The following is a 16213-nucleotide window of genomic DNA, read 5'->3' on the forward strand; positions in this document are numbered from 1 at the left end:
ATTACCACCATCACTGTGCTCACAGGCACCTTTTCACTAATAACTGGTGTGACGGCAGGGATCTTCTTAGCTGCCTCTATAGCACTTTCAGTATCCTTGTCTATCTCTGGAAGTTATCATTCACACTTTTATATATTGTCTTTTGCTAACTAGTATGCTTATGTACCCTTTTCAAAAACAATAGTTTTTAAAAGAGGTTATTGAATTTTACTTTTAAAAAAGTGAGTTAATGTTTTCTGACTTGAAAAATAGCATTAAGTACAATGCACCGAAAACTAGAAAAACAACTCTAACAAAATATCAGCACAAATGGCAGTGGGGGACTGAACACACATGAACAAGAAATGATATTAGGGGAATCTCATATTTCCATATAATTTCCGTATTTCCATAATTCCATATTTCAGCTCTCTGCTTTGTGTAAATGCTGTAGACAAATTTTAAAGAAACAAAATGGTGTTATTCAAAATGTGTTTTAATGAAACCTCCTGTACCAAATACTGTTTTTAGCCAAGTGTATCCATAAGTCCTTACAGAACTTTGGTATTAAACAGAGATCCACAATAAAACTTGTCATAAATTTTACTCCCTTTATTTTACTTAAAAAAAAAAAAGGTATTTAAAAGTCACTTTTTTTTTTCTTATTAAGCAGTTTTATATGCTTTCCCAGTCATCAAGCATCAAGCATTGTATTTTTCTAACACTCGGAATATGTTTTGATAGGTCAAGTTAATATTATGTATGTTGATTTTTTTACTAGGGTCATCTGAGAGATTAACTTGTTAAATATATGTCCAGTAACACTTTCTTTTTCTCTAAATCATACTTCACCCTGATACTACTTAAAAAAAAAAAAAGTTATATAATAATAATAGATTAAAAGTGAGTGAAAAAAAATCACAGAATCACAGAATCATCTAGGTTGCAAGAGACCTCCAAGATCAACATGTCCAACCTCTGACCTAACATTAACAAGTCCTCCACTAAACCATATCACTAAGCTTTACATCTAAATGTCTTTTAAAGACCTTCAGGGATGGTGACTCAACCACTTCCCTGGGCAGCCTATTCCAATGCCTAACAACCTTTTCAGTAAAGAAGTTCTTCCTAATATCCAACCTAAATGCAGTGAACTGATAAATGTTAGATAGCTCTCAGAAGTGATTCTGATTTTCTCAGGTTTAATTAACATGACTAAGTCAGAACCTGAAGCTGTGGCATAAGAATTCTTTAAACTCCAAATTAACAGCAGGTATTTTTCCTCTTTCTTTCTGTCTAAAAACCTGTACTTAAACATATATTCTAATGATAATACATATAATTATCATATCACACTTTCCATTCTGAAACCATGTGTTTTTGACTGTTTAAGACCTTTTTATAGCACAATAATCATAGGATTCAATTTTTACAGAAGTAGAGATTTTGCTAGTAGTGTTTTATGCTTTAGAAGTTCTTAGTGCATACTTATTTTCTGGGTTTATGCCATCAGGACTGCTTTTACTGTCTTGATTCGGAATGGTATCCATGTGGCTGAACATAGCGAAGGATTTTTTTTTCCATAGAAAAGTGAATTGAGAGAACACAGAAGTTATGGAGAAATTGTCTTACAGTTGCATGGATGTCCCAGGACAATTTCTCTTGCGCTACAACAGTACTTCCCTATGTAGGATCAGCAAGTGGAAATTTTCTTGAAGTTTGCTATGAATATTTGCTTGTTCCAGCATACAGAAAAAGTCACAAGCTTTATTCAGGAGAGAAGGATGTAATCTTTACAAGAATAGAGCAGCCAGTTCTACAGGGATAGAACTCAAGGTAGTACGTGTATGGCGAAGTAGAAGAAATTAACTTCAGCGTAACAGCGTTTTTCATCAAGTTTCAAAGTGATGTTTATTTTCACAGTCGTCTATGTGAGGCAAATGATATGTTACAGTGGCATACAGATAGACAAAGTAAAGCCAACAAAGCTATTTTTGTGCTCACTTAAGTCTTTGTTTTCCTGGACAATGCTTCTGCCAAGTTAGGTGATTTCTATCTTGATGCTTCTTTTGTAAATGTGGCTTTATCTACCAGCTACTGCTCTGCACAGACGATAGTCATTTAGGAACGATCTGCAGTCTAGCTGTTTGGGGTGGTTTTTCATTGTTTGTTGTTTTCCTTTTGGGCAGGGAGAGTGGGTACACTGAGTTAGTCTGGACATGCAAATGTGCTTTTTCTTCTCAGCAATGCTGTACTCAGCAGTCATGACTGAAAGTGTAGAAAAAATGCATTCAGAACAAGTCAAGTAGTGTTTTGATCTATAACCTAAATAGAGTAAATGGAGAGCATGGAAACTGTGCAGAGAGATTAATTTCAGCTTGGGGAGGCTTGCTAAGGGTCTTAAAGGTCCAATGGAGGCAGAGTGAAGAAGTGGGAATGATTCAGGGCACATGAAGTTAAATCCTGCTTTGAATCCTGCCACAGACCCTGGAAGATGAACCTTCCTATGCTAAAGCATTTCCAAATTCGCCTTCTTTCCCTAGGTTAAAATTTCAAGAACAGAAAAAAGGGTTGGAGTGTGTGGGATTTTTTTTTTTTTAAATAAATTATATTAAATTTTTGAAGGGCTGTGTTGCAAGAACTTGGAGTAAAAACAAACAAACAAAAACAAACAAGCACAAAAGGAATTTAATTTACACTAAGTCAAGAAGTTTACAGCTCCTCATGCTGCCTTGCCCATGAGGAGGCTGGGGGTGCACAAGGAGCTGGGAGTGGACAGAACCAGGACAGCTAACGCACACTGGCCAAAGGGATATTCCATAACATGTGATGTCATGCTGAGCAATTATATGGGGTGTCTGGCGGGGGGCAGAGATGGGGGCATAGATGGAGTGCTGCTCCATCTGGGGATGGGTTGGGCATTGGTCAGCAGGTGGTGAGCAATTGTATTGTTTATTACTTGCTTTGTGTATTTTATTATCTTTTTTTTTTTTTTTTTTTTTTTGTGTGTCATATTAAACCATCCTTATCTCAGCCCACGAGCTTTTCCCTTTTTTTTTCTGATTCTCTTCCCCATCCCACTGGGGGTGTGTGTGACCAAATGGCTGCGTGGTGCATAGCTGCCTGCCAGGTTAAACTACACCACCTGGTTAGTCTAATATATGTTGGACTCATTAATCTCATTAATCCCAATTAATGTCGTTAACAATTTGGGAATATTAACTTTTGATGCTACTGGTAAGAGCAGTTACTTTTATTAGTATAATATCTTTAACTTCTTCTGTAGGCTTTTTCTGCCTTGTACAAGTCTCACACTATTATAATGATTTTGTATACAGTGCTAAGCTTTGACCCCATGGAGTATAAACTCATTAGGGTATAGTCAATATTTATTAGTAGTTTACTATAATCTTTAGGCAAATCATCGCCCTAAAAAGTTGAATTCTGCTGTAGTATAGTACTATCTTGAAATTAGCATATTCTTTTGTAAATTAAAATAATGAATAAAACTGTTTTGTACCCATTTTGATGCAACTCTGCATATGGTATCAATAAATATTTTGCTGTTAGCAAAAACGATGGCATAATGTAAGCTTTTGTCAAAATAAATGCAGTACCTCTGTACATAATTTTAAAAGTAAAATATATTATCTTAATGATGGATAAGATCTGTTTGCAATACATGCATTGATCGTGCTGACAGCAATATATGCCATGATGGAAAAAAATAATTGTTTTGTCAGACCTGTCAAAAGCAGAAAAACCTTCAAAACTCTTGAATCATCTCTATACTTGATTTCAAAAATCATCACACAATATCTTCACAGTTCTGTGCTCATGCTTCTTGAAGGAAAAGCAGGTGGAGGAAGCACATTTACTAAGACAAATTAAAAGAATACCAATAACTTGTATTCATGCATGGCACTGATGATGACAGAGTGCTGTAATATCACAAACAAATTCTATCTCAGAAGTATTTGGAAATGATGACTAATAAATGAAGCAAGTGGGAAGAACCCAGTCCTTTATTCAGTATTAGTATCCTTACATCTGTGTAAGTGGTAGTACAGTGTTGGCACAAATAAGAAAATAGTGTAGCTCCCTCTAGCTGTTATTTTATTTTTTATTTTTTAATTTTTGCTAATTTGCAAAGGAAAGGATTCAGATAGCTATTTTAAAGATTCAGAAACCCTCAGTAGGACTGATTTTTTTTATTTTTATTTTTTGCAATCGTTTTGTTTCAGAAAAGAGAGAAACACACTGAGAGTTCATTGGCTTCGCTTTTGTGTTGTTGTTGTTGGAAATTATCAAAATATGTGATGATTTTAGCATTCTATCATTCAAGAAGAAAGGAATAAGGTAGAAAAAAATATTTCAGACTGCTTTTTTTATTTTTTTTTTCTTTTAACTGTTCTGAATTTAGAGAAATCATCATGATTTGGGTTGAAACCAGATTCTGAGAAATTTAGAAATTAGAAAGATAGGAATTCAGGTCTGAAAATTTCAGCATATAGAAACAATGTTTATGTAGTGGAAAGGTGGGCTTAACCTAGGAAAATCTAGGGGAAAATCTCAAGCTAAGCATACTATTGGATATATTTTTCTTGCAGATCCCCAAACAAAAAGGTTTAAAATATAAAATAAAACTGGTAGAAATATATGAAGAGTGAAAGAGAAAAAAGTGAACAATATTCAGGTTCTGTAGCAGGCCAAGAGCAGAACCTGAATAGGTTTTACAAACATCAATAGCTGCAGGGAAATTTGACTATTGGCAATCATCACAGGAGCTGGACTTCAAAACAAGGTAGGCTGGTTGTATTTGCTGGGCTAAGAGGCTTTCTGGGCATGTGACAGCTGGAGGGAGTATGTCATGAGCAGGGTATTTCAATTGAGAAGCCCTTGATATTATGAAAAATGTTTTCTCTGTGAGACATGGACCAAGAGGTTAAAAAAAAAAATAAAAAAAAGTAAATGCTGTAAGGAAATAATCGTGTAGCTTTTACTTGTTACAGTAAGCATTTCAAGGCAGTGTTGCTTGCACATCACTGGAACACTGACAAACACTAAAACACACTGGCAGAAACTGTATTCACTACAGCATCTCACTTGGCAAGTCTCTGCAAGACAGGAGTTTCAGTTTTTATCTTTTAGCATTGAACACTTGTCACAGAGCAAGAGATCTAAGACTGAATAAGAGCATGTAATCATGCTACATGTACAATCATTTGAGGGGAAAAAATACTAATCAAGATGAGCCAGAACATCACAATTTAACTTACAGAATTTTAGCTTTGCCTTCCATCACTTTACGGACTGCACTAATGGGAATAGGACCATTTAGGTGACCATAAAATGTTCAGCCATCTCTTTGCTATTGGAAATGGTATAGATCAGGTGAATACCTCAATTTCTTTTTCTCTGACTGTCATCTCTACTAAGGAGAAATAACAACAGTTACAAGGAACTACCAGTGATGTAGTAATGAGCTTGAATCTAGGTTTCAAAGTGCTGTAAATGCTATTCAATCACAGTCAGTAAAACTTCCCTAGTTACTGCAGCTCCTGATCTGACTGTCAGTAAAATCTTGGATAAGAATCTGCTAATCAGGGCTCATTTGCTCAGAAGGGGCACTGCAATGGGAATGTCTACTATCCATTAGCTGTACCCTTGCTAGTTCTTGCCAGGGATATGACCTGAGTTGTTAGGAAAACCCCAGTGCTGCAATGCATAAACATGCAATGAAAGATTTGTGTCCTCTTGCTTGAAAAGGGGTTGTGAGGAAAGGGAGATTTTTGTACTCTCTTCCTTGTCTCTTGTATGCCACTGTGGTTATTTTGTATGCAAGGGGTTTGCATGCCAGGTGCAGTGATCCATTGCTGTGCCTCAACTTTCTGTCTGGAAAACAAGAAAATACCTCATGGAGAAGAAGCTGCTTGATGCCGTGAATACAGATGATGTGCACAGCATATTTAAATCTTGTCCAAGTTTTGTTTAAGATTCCATTAGGATGCAATTGTGAATGAACTTCTTTTTGCATATGTAATTAGAAAGCAGAACAGATGGGAAAGGCATAGTTTAAAGTGATGTGTTCATTAAAATAACCAAAGCTGCTCAGTGTTTGTTCCCCAACAGTGGATTCATGATATAAGACTCCTCAGGCTTATGATTTTTACCCCTTTTTGAGTCTGACAACTGTGAATGGCAACTATGAGATCTCTTTTGCATCATTTTTATTGTTAGATATCAACACTGTTCCTTAGGGCAGATTGATCACTCATATGTGGTTTGTGCTCAGTTAAGATATACTAGGAAGCAGTGAGTGTTAAGAAGCAGACGCTACATCAAGGGATTTATTTTAATTGCATTTACTGTAAGAAAGATCTTTCGGGATTTAAAAAAAAAACAACAACCTAATGCAGTGATTTTAATGTTCTTTTAAAAAAAGAACTTTGTGGACTGTATCCAGATAAATACTGTTATCCTTTGGGTTATTTCCACTCTTAACTTTCAGGTTTTAAAATGAAAATGAAACAATTTTCAGAAATACAATAAGGAATATTTTTCTCCTTGACTATTTTTTAGGAGAGGGAAAGATTTTTAATATCAGTCTAACAAAAACATCTGCTGATGTGTGTGGGAATAGAAATGTTGTTTTTGCAGTGTTACATTGTATAGAAGGAAGGAATGTGGTATTGAGATATGCTTACAGTGATAAGAAAGCTCAGCAGGTGACCTCCTAAAATGCAGACAACCAGACTCCTTAGAGCAATCAGGTGAAAATCACTATGTTAAGTCAAGCCAGATAAGGGGAGAAAACATTACCATCTCAAAAACAGGCCGGCAACTGAAGGCCAGGCATTGTCTGTGAAGCATCAGGTAGATTGTGAACCTGGATTACCCACTCCAGTGGGGAAACAGGGGAGGGTCCTGTCATCAAAAAGTATATAAACTGGGTTTTGGAACTAGTAGGTGCGCTCTCCTGCTTGTGGGGCGCCCGCCACTGCGATCGCGAATAAATTACTACTTCACTGAGATCCTCGCCTGAGCCTAAGTTATTGGCTACGGAGTGTTTCTCACATGTGAATTACTAATTCTAATATCGCCCCCCCCCGTAAGTAAGTAAATAAATTAATAAATAAGCTTATGTACAGAAATGTTTCTGAAAAGTAGTAAAGTATACTTCGTAGGCTGGTGTGCTACGTCAGGCTTTCAGAAGTGAAGATTAAAGCTGACACTGACCTCTCTGTAAACTTACAACTTTCAGCTGCTATGATGGAAGGATAATTGGGGGAATGAATATTGTGTCATTCTAACCTTCAGTTGCCCCTGCAAATGAATTTTATCAGATATACTTTATAGGAAATTTAGAGCTTGAAGGCTTACTTGAGCCCAATTCCTGTTGCACTTCTGGTAAGTTACTTTTGAAACTACTAAGGGGAATTAGGTCAAACTTGGCTCTAATTTGCCATTTTTTAGTAATTAGGGTCTGATTTGGGGTAAATTCTAATAATCAATTCTGGAAATATAGAAATCTATTTGTTGTAATTTCTGTCCTGTTTCTTGTTTTCCATGATACTTTTCTGTTTGTTTGTTTGTTTTTCAGAATAAATATAGATAGTTTAAAATAGACGTTGTCTATAATTTTCTCAGTATTTGCTGCTTTCTAAATGTCAACATAGGCATCTTCCAAAGCAGAATGTTCATTATTTGCCCACCATCAGGGCTGTTTATGTCCTTGTCTGCAATTCCATCACTATTGTTTTGTACTGGTAAGGAGAACATATTAAAACCATTTAATTTCTATCTTGAAAAGAGGGATTGGATTGCAAATCCAAATTTAGCTACACAACTTCTGTATTTAGATTTCTAAGTGTTACAAGACCCCCTCAATGCTGTAATGCTATTTGCGATGTGTAAAGTGAAATGTTTCATGGTCTGTATTTAGACAATATTTATCTACAATGATAAAATGACAAACCAAAAGTGGAAAGTGCCATTTATATCCTGCTTAAACATAAAGTTGGCTAACTGTGCAGGTAGATTAATGGAGTTTTGAAGTTTTTTATTGTTTTTTAGAGTATTGTAGAAAAAGGCTGTCCATATTTTCTCTGAAATGTAGTGAATGAATGATCTCAGTACTTCAAAGTTTTCCCTTTTCTCTTGATTTATCCTTTATAGAGGAATGACAGTGTCATAGGAAGGAAAATAGCAAATCAAACAGTATTGATTTGACAATATTACATCGACCTAGAAAGTGTTATTTCTCACTGGAAGATTGGTCTGTGTTTTTCCCATACAAGTAAGCAGATTCAAACTCAAAGAATGTTTCAGAATGTTTAATAATTATATAATTATTAAAAAGACATATCTTTGATTTCCTTGCTCAAAAGCCATAAAAGTTTTCTAAGATTATGTGAAGTAAACCTTGGAATTATAATTACCACAAATCCTAAATCTTTGATCTATACTATTTCATATATTGTTTTCTAGTCAAATTTCTTATTAAGGATCTTTTCCTTCTTCCATTCATATCATTGAAGCCTTTTATTATTGATTTGAAAAAAGCAGAAAACTAGACTTACTGCAATACTGGTATTATATTGTGATTTGAAATAGGGAATGATGAACAAGTGCAACTAAAACAAGAGTGGACTCTTTTAGGGAAAATTAATCTTTCCAGTTTTGGCCATGAGTGCAGATGGAAGTGCCAAGATACCACAAGAAAAAAGATTTCTAACTGAAATGGATCAGACAGAGAGTTTCAAAAATCATCAGTGTCCATTCTTACGGATCTTGAAGCTCAGTAGGATATGACAGTTGAGATAAAAAAAATAAATCTGTAAGCCTCCCTTGAATTTGCTAGTTAGTGATAATTTATCATGGGGAAATAATATGAAGGTAAGGTTAACTCATCATGTAGCTTTTCTTAGTGTGCAGTAAATGGGAGCTAGCTCACTCAGATTTGAATAGGGAGTTGAAATGTATAATTAATTAAAGGAAAGAAATTATACAATTATGTTAGTCATAAAATTTTACAAAAATAGACCCACATTGAGTTGAATACTTTATATTCTTAGAACTATATTAAATGCTATATTTTGCATGTGTCATTTAGAGATAGGCTATGTTGTTCATGTTGTTTTCATTTCCACAGAATGAACTCGTGGAATGAAATCCAATAAAAACATGAAAGCTATTGGGGTTTTCATCATTAAATATTTTAAATCTTTGAGCTTCAACTCGTTTTAATGATGCTAAAGTAATTTTTTTAGTAATTGTCTATAAATGGGGAAAAATCATGAAAAGATTCAAGTTATAAAAGTTCTTGGCATTCTGAATATAGTTGTATGCATCTTCTGTGTCACTGAATATGTTTTTCAGTAGCAGGCTCATTGCACATTGGTCAGTCTGCAGTAGTAGGAGCAGATCAAATGACTTTCTGTAGCATTTTTGAAAATAAAGCTTAACAAAATTTTACATAGCCTGTTTTATCCACAGGCATGCTCTAGCTGGTTTTGCTACTTAAGACTCTTACGCTTTTCTGTGCATGGAAGTTTCTTGGATGCATAAAGATATGTGGACCACTTATATTGAACGTATAGTTCTCTAATATCTGATCTCGAAGGGTCATATACAGTCATTCTTGTTCAAGTTGAAATTAGTTGCCCTGTTTGTGATGTAGAGTGCTATACAGTATAAATAATAGTATTCAGTGGCGCTCAGTTAATGTCACTGAGTCAATTATTTTTGCCACTGAGTGAGTGAATGTGTTTAATCACATGAAATTCTGAAATACCATAAAAATAAAAATAGGAAAAAATATTGTCTGTATTTTCATTTATTGCAACTCTACTACCAAAGAACCTGATATGTGCCTATTTAATGACAGTAAACTCTATTATATGCATGTTTTATGACTTTAAAATAATTTGTTTCTAATTCATAATTCACATTGATTTCACAGTATTTAGTGGCGTTTTGCATTAAAGGCAATACAGAAGGTAAAATGGAGTATCATATCATAAAACCAATGTCTTTTTTTCCACCATAATAAAAATACAAAGAAAGAACATTATATAATTCAGAATATAACCGGAAAGCATTAAAAACAGTTTACACCAAGTTATGAAGATTAATCCTGTGAATAGCATTTATTCAACAAATTTATTTTACCATTGCAGTTTCAATGCAAGGTAATGTTCACTGAAAATTGAAAAACATGATGGTTATTTTAGTCATTCCTGAAAGATAGTTCATTATTCTGTCATAATATATTGGCTATAAAAATAAATGTATTTCTAAAATAATGCCATATTATGAAAATCAGGTATGATTTCCAAATTCAGTACTCCTTTTAAAATAAAAGTATGTTAAATGTTTGTCAGATACTCCTCTGTTCTGTGTCCAGTATCGGGTTGATTCCTCTCATTCCAGTGAGGAAGCTATTTTTAATCAGCAAAATATGTAATGATAGGATGAGCAGTAAGTATGTGCACATTTCTGGGGATGTAAGATTTTTAGAGTTGATGCTTCTGCTTAGATTGAATGGAGAAACAAATGTATTTGAAATCCTTTGATAATTTCAGTGCTTATGCAAAGTTCTCACAGGGGGTAGTATTTTATATAATCCAGCTTTCTTGTAACTTATTCTAGAGCACACAACTGAAAAAAAGAACAGGTACCTTTATTAATCCTTGAATTAATAGGGGTTATACATAACACAAACCAAATGAAGAAAGTAATCAGCTCCCCAGGCTACACAGCTTGATGAATCAAACAGGAAGAGGAAGCTTTTAACTGATTCCCACTAAGTGTTTCTGGTGATGACCATTCCCTTTACATTGCTGATCTGCTAAGCAGTGCAGTTAGCTATAGTCAAATGTGTTCCTGCTTCATGCCTTGAACTATTTATTTACTTATGTGGAAAAGCTGGAAGGTAAATGTGAAACTGAGATACAGAATTTGGCCAAGCAACCAATGGGACGATATTGTTTGCTTCTCTCTGTAATATTGACCAAAAGTCTTGTCTCTCACTTATTAGCAATGGTTGTAACATAATCTATCTTGAAATACTCATGTTTCCATCTCCCTTCACATCATAGGTGTGATTATCACATCGCATATCTCTTAACTTTCATCAGGCGTGATGTGAAGAAGTTTTCTGCTTCTTCTTAGAGATATATATATAAGGAAATTTAACGCTAGACCACATTTTCAAAACTTTTCAATGAATTTGTAGGTGAATACTTTCTGAAACCTAGTTATAGTTTACAAAGCATGATCAGGTTTTTCATTTGCAGGGAAAATTCTTGTCTTAGTAATATAAATAATTACACAGAATCACAGAATGGTTGAGGTTGGAAGGGACCTCTGGAAATTGTTTAGTCTAACACCCCTGCCAAGCAGGGTCACCTAGAACACAGGATCGCATCCAGGCAGGTTTTGAATATTTCCAGAGGAGAAGACTGCTCAGCCTCTCTGGGCAATTATATTGTATTGCTTTATAGTTTTAACAGTCTAATTATAGCTACGCTTTTTTTTTTCCTTTTTTTCTCTTCTCTCTTAAGGTTGCATATCAAAATCAAAAAGTTTGAATGTAAATCTATATAACAAAATCTCTTGCATACATAAAACAGCGTATGAAATATGTGGTCCATTTTAGCCTCCTTACACTTACAGTATGTCATCCAGTTTCAACAGGTGCATTGTTGAAGGACATTTTATTGATGGATTCATCAGTTTTGTAATAAATTTTGAAAGCTGATATTTGTACCTTATAATGGAAAACTTGGAAAGCTTATATTTGGACCTTATTTTCTGGAGCAACTAAAGGGCTATTTTTCAGAGGTACAGGAGCACATTCTCATCATTTGCATGCCATCACTCTAAGATATGCAAATTGGGTGGGAATGTTGGAATTGTCAGGGAATATTTCTGGGAAATAATTATTTCTAGCACAGGGACAAAGCATCTATTTTAAATCTTAAAAAAATAAAAAATAAAAAATGTTCATTAGCATAGTACGCCACTTTAATTACAATGAAAGACCACCACTTATGACATCAAATGATCCTATTGATACCACAACTTTAAAATGTCCTATGACCTGCAAATGTTAACAGCTGTAGCAACTGAATGAGTTTTAGAAGTTTTAGATTGAGGCAATGCTGCCGCCTAATGACGGGAGTATATAAAACAGTATGACAAGAGTTCATTGCTTGATGATAAGGCTAGGTTTGTGTTGTCAACTGATGTCTGTAAGTGAAATTAAAAGCAATTAAAATCACCCCATGGACTAGCCTACATCATTTCACAGTATGCCTGGCCACCTATTTTGGTTCAACGTTAAAAGCAAAAAAATACCACAATCACTGCAAGTCTAATGTTTTTTTTTTCTGTCTTAATGTCCACTATGACTATAAAGAGAATGGTTCTCCAGTTTTTCTCAGTATTGATTATTATTATTATTATTTTTAATTTCACCTGTTCCCTAATCTTTATGATTATGGTAAATATGTCATTATAATTTCAATCTTAGAGTTTTTATAATCCTTGGTATCCAATTATGATTTCTCCCCTAAAATTCTTTACTTCAAAAGAATAAGAAATTGCATTACTGTCATAATATTACATTCGTCTCTGCATCACTGTCCATCTTTACTTAGAACAATGCGATGTAGTCTAGTAGCTGAGAAGAATGTTAACAGAATTACTATCAAGTTAATTCACGGACCCATAAGAAGCAATAACATTTCTGTGAGGCATCTGTCAATGTTATTTGTGACAGCTTGCATACCCAGCAGATCAAAACTGGATCCAGCCCTGCAATACCTGCTCCTATTTCAATTCTATTTAAGATATTTCAGTCTGTACACTATAGCAAAACATAGGGAAACAAAAGGCTGGATATTGCTTCGTCCAATTTTATCTGTATTATCTCTTTAATATGAAATGCTACTGAAAGTGTTTATGAAATCCAGAGATTGTTATTGATTTGTGTCAACTGACTCTGAAAAAGAATTTCATGGCACATTGGTCAACCTTTGAACAATTATAATTTGGCAAAAACTAATAAACTGTAATTAAAGCATTATAAAGACATTGAGTCATTACCAGGCAGCCCATTAAATCACTATAATTACACCATAAAATGATTAAGGCAACAGAGTTAATGCGTTTGAATCCTATACTAAACATGCATTAAAAAATATAATCATATTTGTTTTGTATTTATACTCCTCTCAGCTGGGCTGTCTTCCAGCAATCAACATCTTCACTATGTGTTCACTTCAAAGCAAGTGTTTGAGGTCTACATCTCTTTTCTGTTTCAACCCAACAGGTGCAGGAGGTTGGTCTCCATCAGACAGTGATCATTATCAGTGGCTGCAGGTGGATTTTGGGAATAGGAAGCAGATCAGTGCTATTGCAACTCAAGGCAGGTATAGCAGTTCTGACTGGGTCACTCAGTATCGGATGCTCTATAGTGATACAGGGAGAAACTGGAAACCATATCACCAGGATGGAAATATCTGGGTAAGTCTGTAGTGTACAATGGAAGTGTATGCTGCAATGATGTTGACTGATTGCATTTTTAGGAACTGTGCACCTATTATAACTTGTTAGTGTTGTATTTTTTGAGGACAGAATGGAGATTAGCTCAAAACAAGATAACTTAAGTTGTAGCTGCTGATAGGAATCCTATCTACTGTACAAAGCCTACTTGGGCTGATGGCAGTTATCAGAACATGCAAAGTAATTTATTTATTCATTTATTTTGGTAAATGGCATTCCACAACTGGTTTTTCTCTCTCTTTTTTATTTTTTTCTTTCCCTCTCTTATGCTGTTTCCTTTTGCTAATTATACAGAGTAAGTATGAGACACAAAAATAGTTTCAAAAATTCTGCTATCAAACGTGTTATTTTGGAAGGTAACTTGTTTTTAATGTTTGTGTATGCTTAGGAATGGTCTTTTAACATATGTATTGTTTTCTATATTGATGTTACATGGATTTTTATGCTATAATAACTTCAGAAAAAAGTATATATATATTTTTTTTTCACGGTTAGGCTGATAATTTCATTTTTACTGAAAATAGTAGCTTTTAATTTTGCTGGGGAAAAAAAAAAAGCTATAATGTCTGTTCCCATAGTAGTTCTTTCAGATGGTTGTTCTTTTTCAAAAGCATACTTAGAGAACAGCAAAATAGTATAATTCTTTCTGAAAATAAATTAAATAGATTAGCTATTTTACCTCATTAGAGAAGTACTGTCAAATCAGAAAAGACTTAATGTTGCTGTGGTTTAGATTTATATTTTGGTCAAGTGTGTCTTTTATTATGGCCTGTTATTAAAAATGAACATCAAATATAGAGCATAAGGTGAATGGTTTTATCTGTATAACAGAATCCTGCTTAATACGTGGAGTACATATAGGCAGTCATCTTTTGTTAGAGTATTGATTTACCGAAAAAAAAAAAAAAAGTCCTCTGTGTGGCATACAGGTTTCTGAAAGAAAAGTTGGGGAGGGTGGGGGAAGGAGAAGCAGGAGCGAAGAGAAAAACATCAGGTGCTGCTTTAGATTCTTCAGGAACAGCTTATGTGGATCTTGCTCATTTAGGGAGGGACAAAGCTCACACTTAAACTTGATGAATATAAAATGTTTTTCTTTCAAGCCCCCTTATGTATATACAAATGCTTGTAGCCTTTAGTGTTTGTATTATCTTAGATGTAGAAAAGCTTTTTTCAAGAACTACTATTGAAATCATGAAGAATGTCACCCAGGAGAATGCAAAAGAGGGCTATGCAGCTGGCTGAGTGAACAATATATAAAGCAGGACAATTATGCTGAGGAAAAGTCTGTTCTTAGTACCTTGAAGAGAAAATCTTTCAGCAATACAGGATTTGGGTGATTTAGTCACAGCTGTGACAGTTTCCAAAGCAGCCCATGTTTCTAAGGGCTTTGTAGGAAGTCTTTATTCTTGTATTGTCTCTTAATACAGAAATACTGAAAGCTTTTCCATGAGGAAACATTTCATTTTGCTATTGAATAGTAATCACAGATGATTGGTGAATTCAGATGGAAAGCTGATGGTGTGTTACAAACCATCAATATGACTTGCAAAAGTGTGCAATGAGTTATGCAGAAATCTGCTACTCCTACTTGAAATGCTAAATCATGTGGTTATATTTTGCAAGACTGTTGCTGCTGTTCATGTCCTGCAAGTTTAGCCCTATTCTAGGAGGACAGATGATCCTAGCTTTCTTTTTAAGAATCCAGTTGAACTACTATCAAAAGAAAATAAACAATAAAAACAAACAAAAACACTGGGGTCTTGACTCTAATTTTTCTAAACAAAATTTTTCCTATTCTTAAATAATGTTCCTCTGGTTAACCTTTTACAATAGTGTGCTTATTAATAAGCTTCAAAAACAGAGTAGGTGCCTCTGAGCCCAAAGCAATATTGCTGAACTATTGTAGTAGTGTTATGAGACAGACTTGCCTGTTGTGGAAATAAGGTGGTGAAGAAATTCCTGTTAGCATCTTCCTTATAGTGTAATTTTGTACAAGGAGTGTGAGAGCCAGATCAGACCACATGAGCAAAGTATTCAGCATAGGCAATTTAAACACGTGAAGTTATATTCTTCCTGTCTGAGGTGACTGTGATGATCCTAAAATTTTAAGATACATTTAGAGTCCTTTTAAGTAATAATTAGTCCTTCCTTTCAGATTCATACCTTTTTAGAATTTTTATCTGCAAGAGAAAGGTACTATATAGCCTTTCATTTAATGTCTGTCTTCTATCAGCCCTGTGCCCAAGTGTTGTTGCTTCCTGATAGTAGTAAATTTAAAATTAAAGGAGAAAGCAAAGGGAAAAAATGAAAATAGAAGTGCAGAGTTCAACAACTCTTAACACTGAAAGAGTTATGATATCAAATGATACAAACAGATGATAAATTATAGAAATAAAAAATAAAAAATAAAGACTGCTAGATAAGTTGGAGAGAGAACAAAGGAGAAGTAATTTCCAGCAAAGATATAGGTAAGAACAAAGTGTGATAATCTGCATAAAATGCTGAAGTGATCCACTTCTGTGTGCATTAGTCATGGAAGGAAAAAAAAAAAAAACATTCTATAATTATCTCCTAAGTAGGAGAGAAATCAAAAGTCTCTCAGGAAGTCTGTGATGGGGAAAAGTGCTTTCGAGGTGAATTTAGAGTAAGTTTCACATTTCTG

The 16213-nt window shown here is 34.4% G+C and overlaps 1 protein-coding gene across 18 annotated transcripts in view; it reads left to right on the top strand.

Annotated features, from left to right (window-relative positions):
* CNTNAP2 (contactin associated protein 2) overlaps positions 1 to 16213 on the top strand; it is a 1168055-nt gene that overhangs the window by 376511 nt on the left and 775331 nt on the right. For 9 of the 18 annotated variants that reach the window (XM_083826982.1, XM_083826983.1, XM_083826985.1 and 6 more), the window contains exons 1-2: positions 7101 to 8278; positions 13319 to 13512. Coding sequence is in view for 10 of the 18 variants with exons in the window: in XM_083826994.1 (XP_083683120.1) it covers positions 13453 to 13512 (60 nt within the window). In the remaining 8 variants the exon portion in view is untranslated. The other 9 variants (XM_083826978.1, XM_083826979.1, XM_083826989.1 and 6 more) reach the window with 5 other exon arrangements.

The sequence above is a fragment of the Anser anser genome (genome assembly GCF_964211835.1).
Source record: "Anser anser genome assembly, chromosome: 2".
Classification (NCBI taxonomy): domain Eukaryota; kingdom Metazoa; phylum Chordata; class Aves; order Anseriformes; family Anatidae; genus Anser; species Anser anser.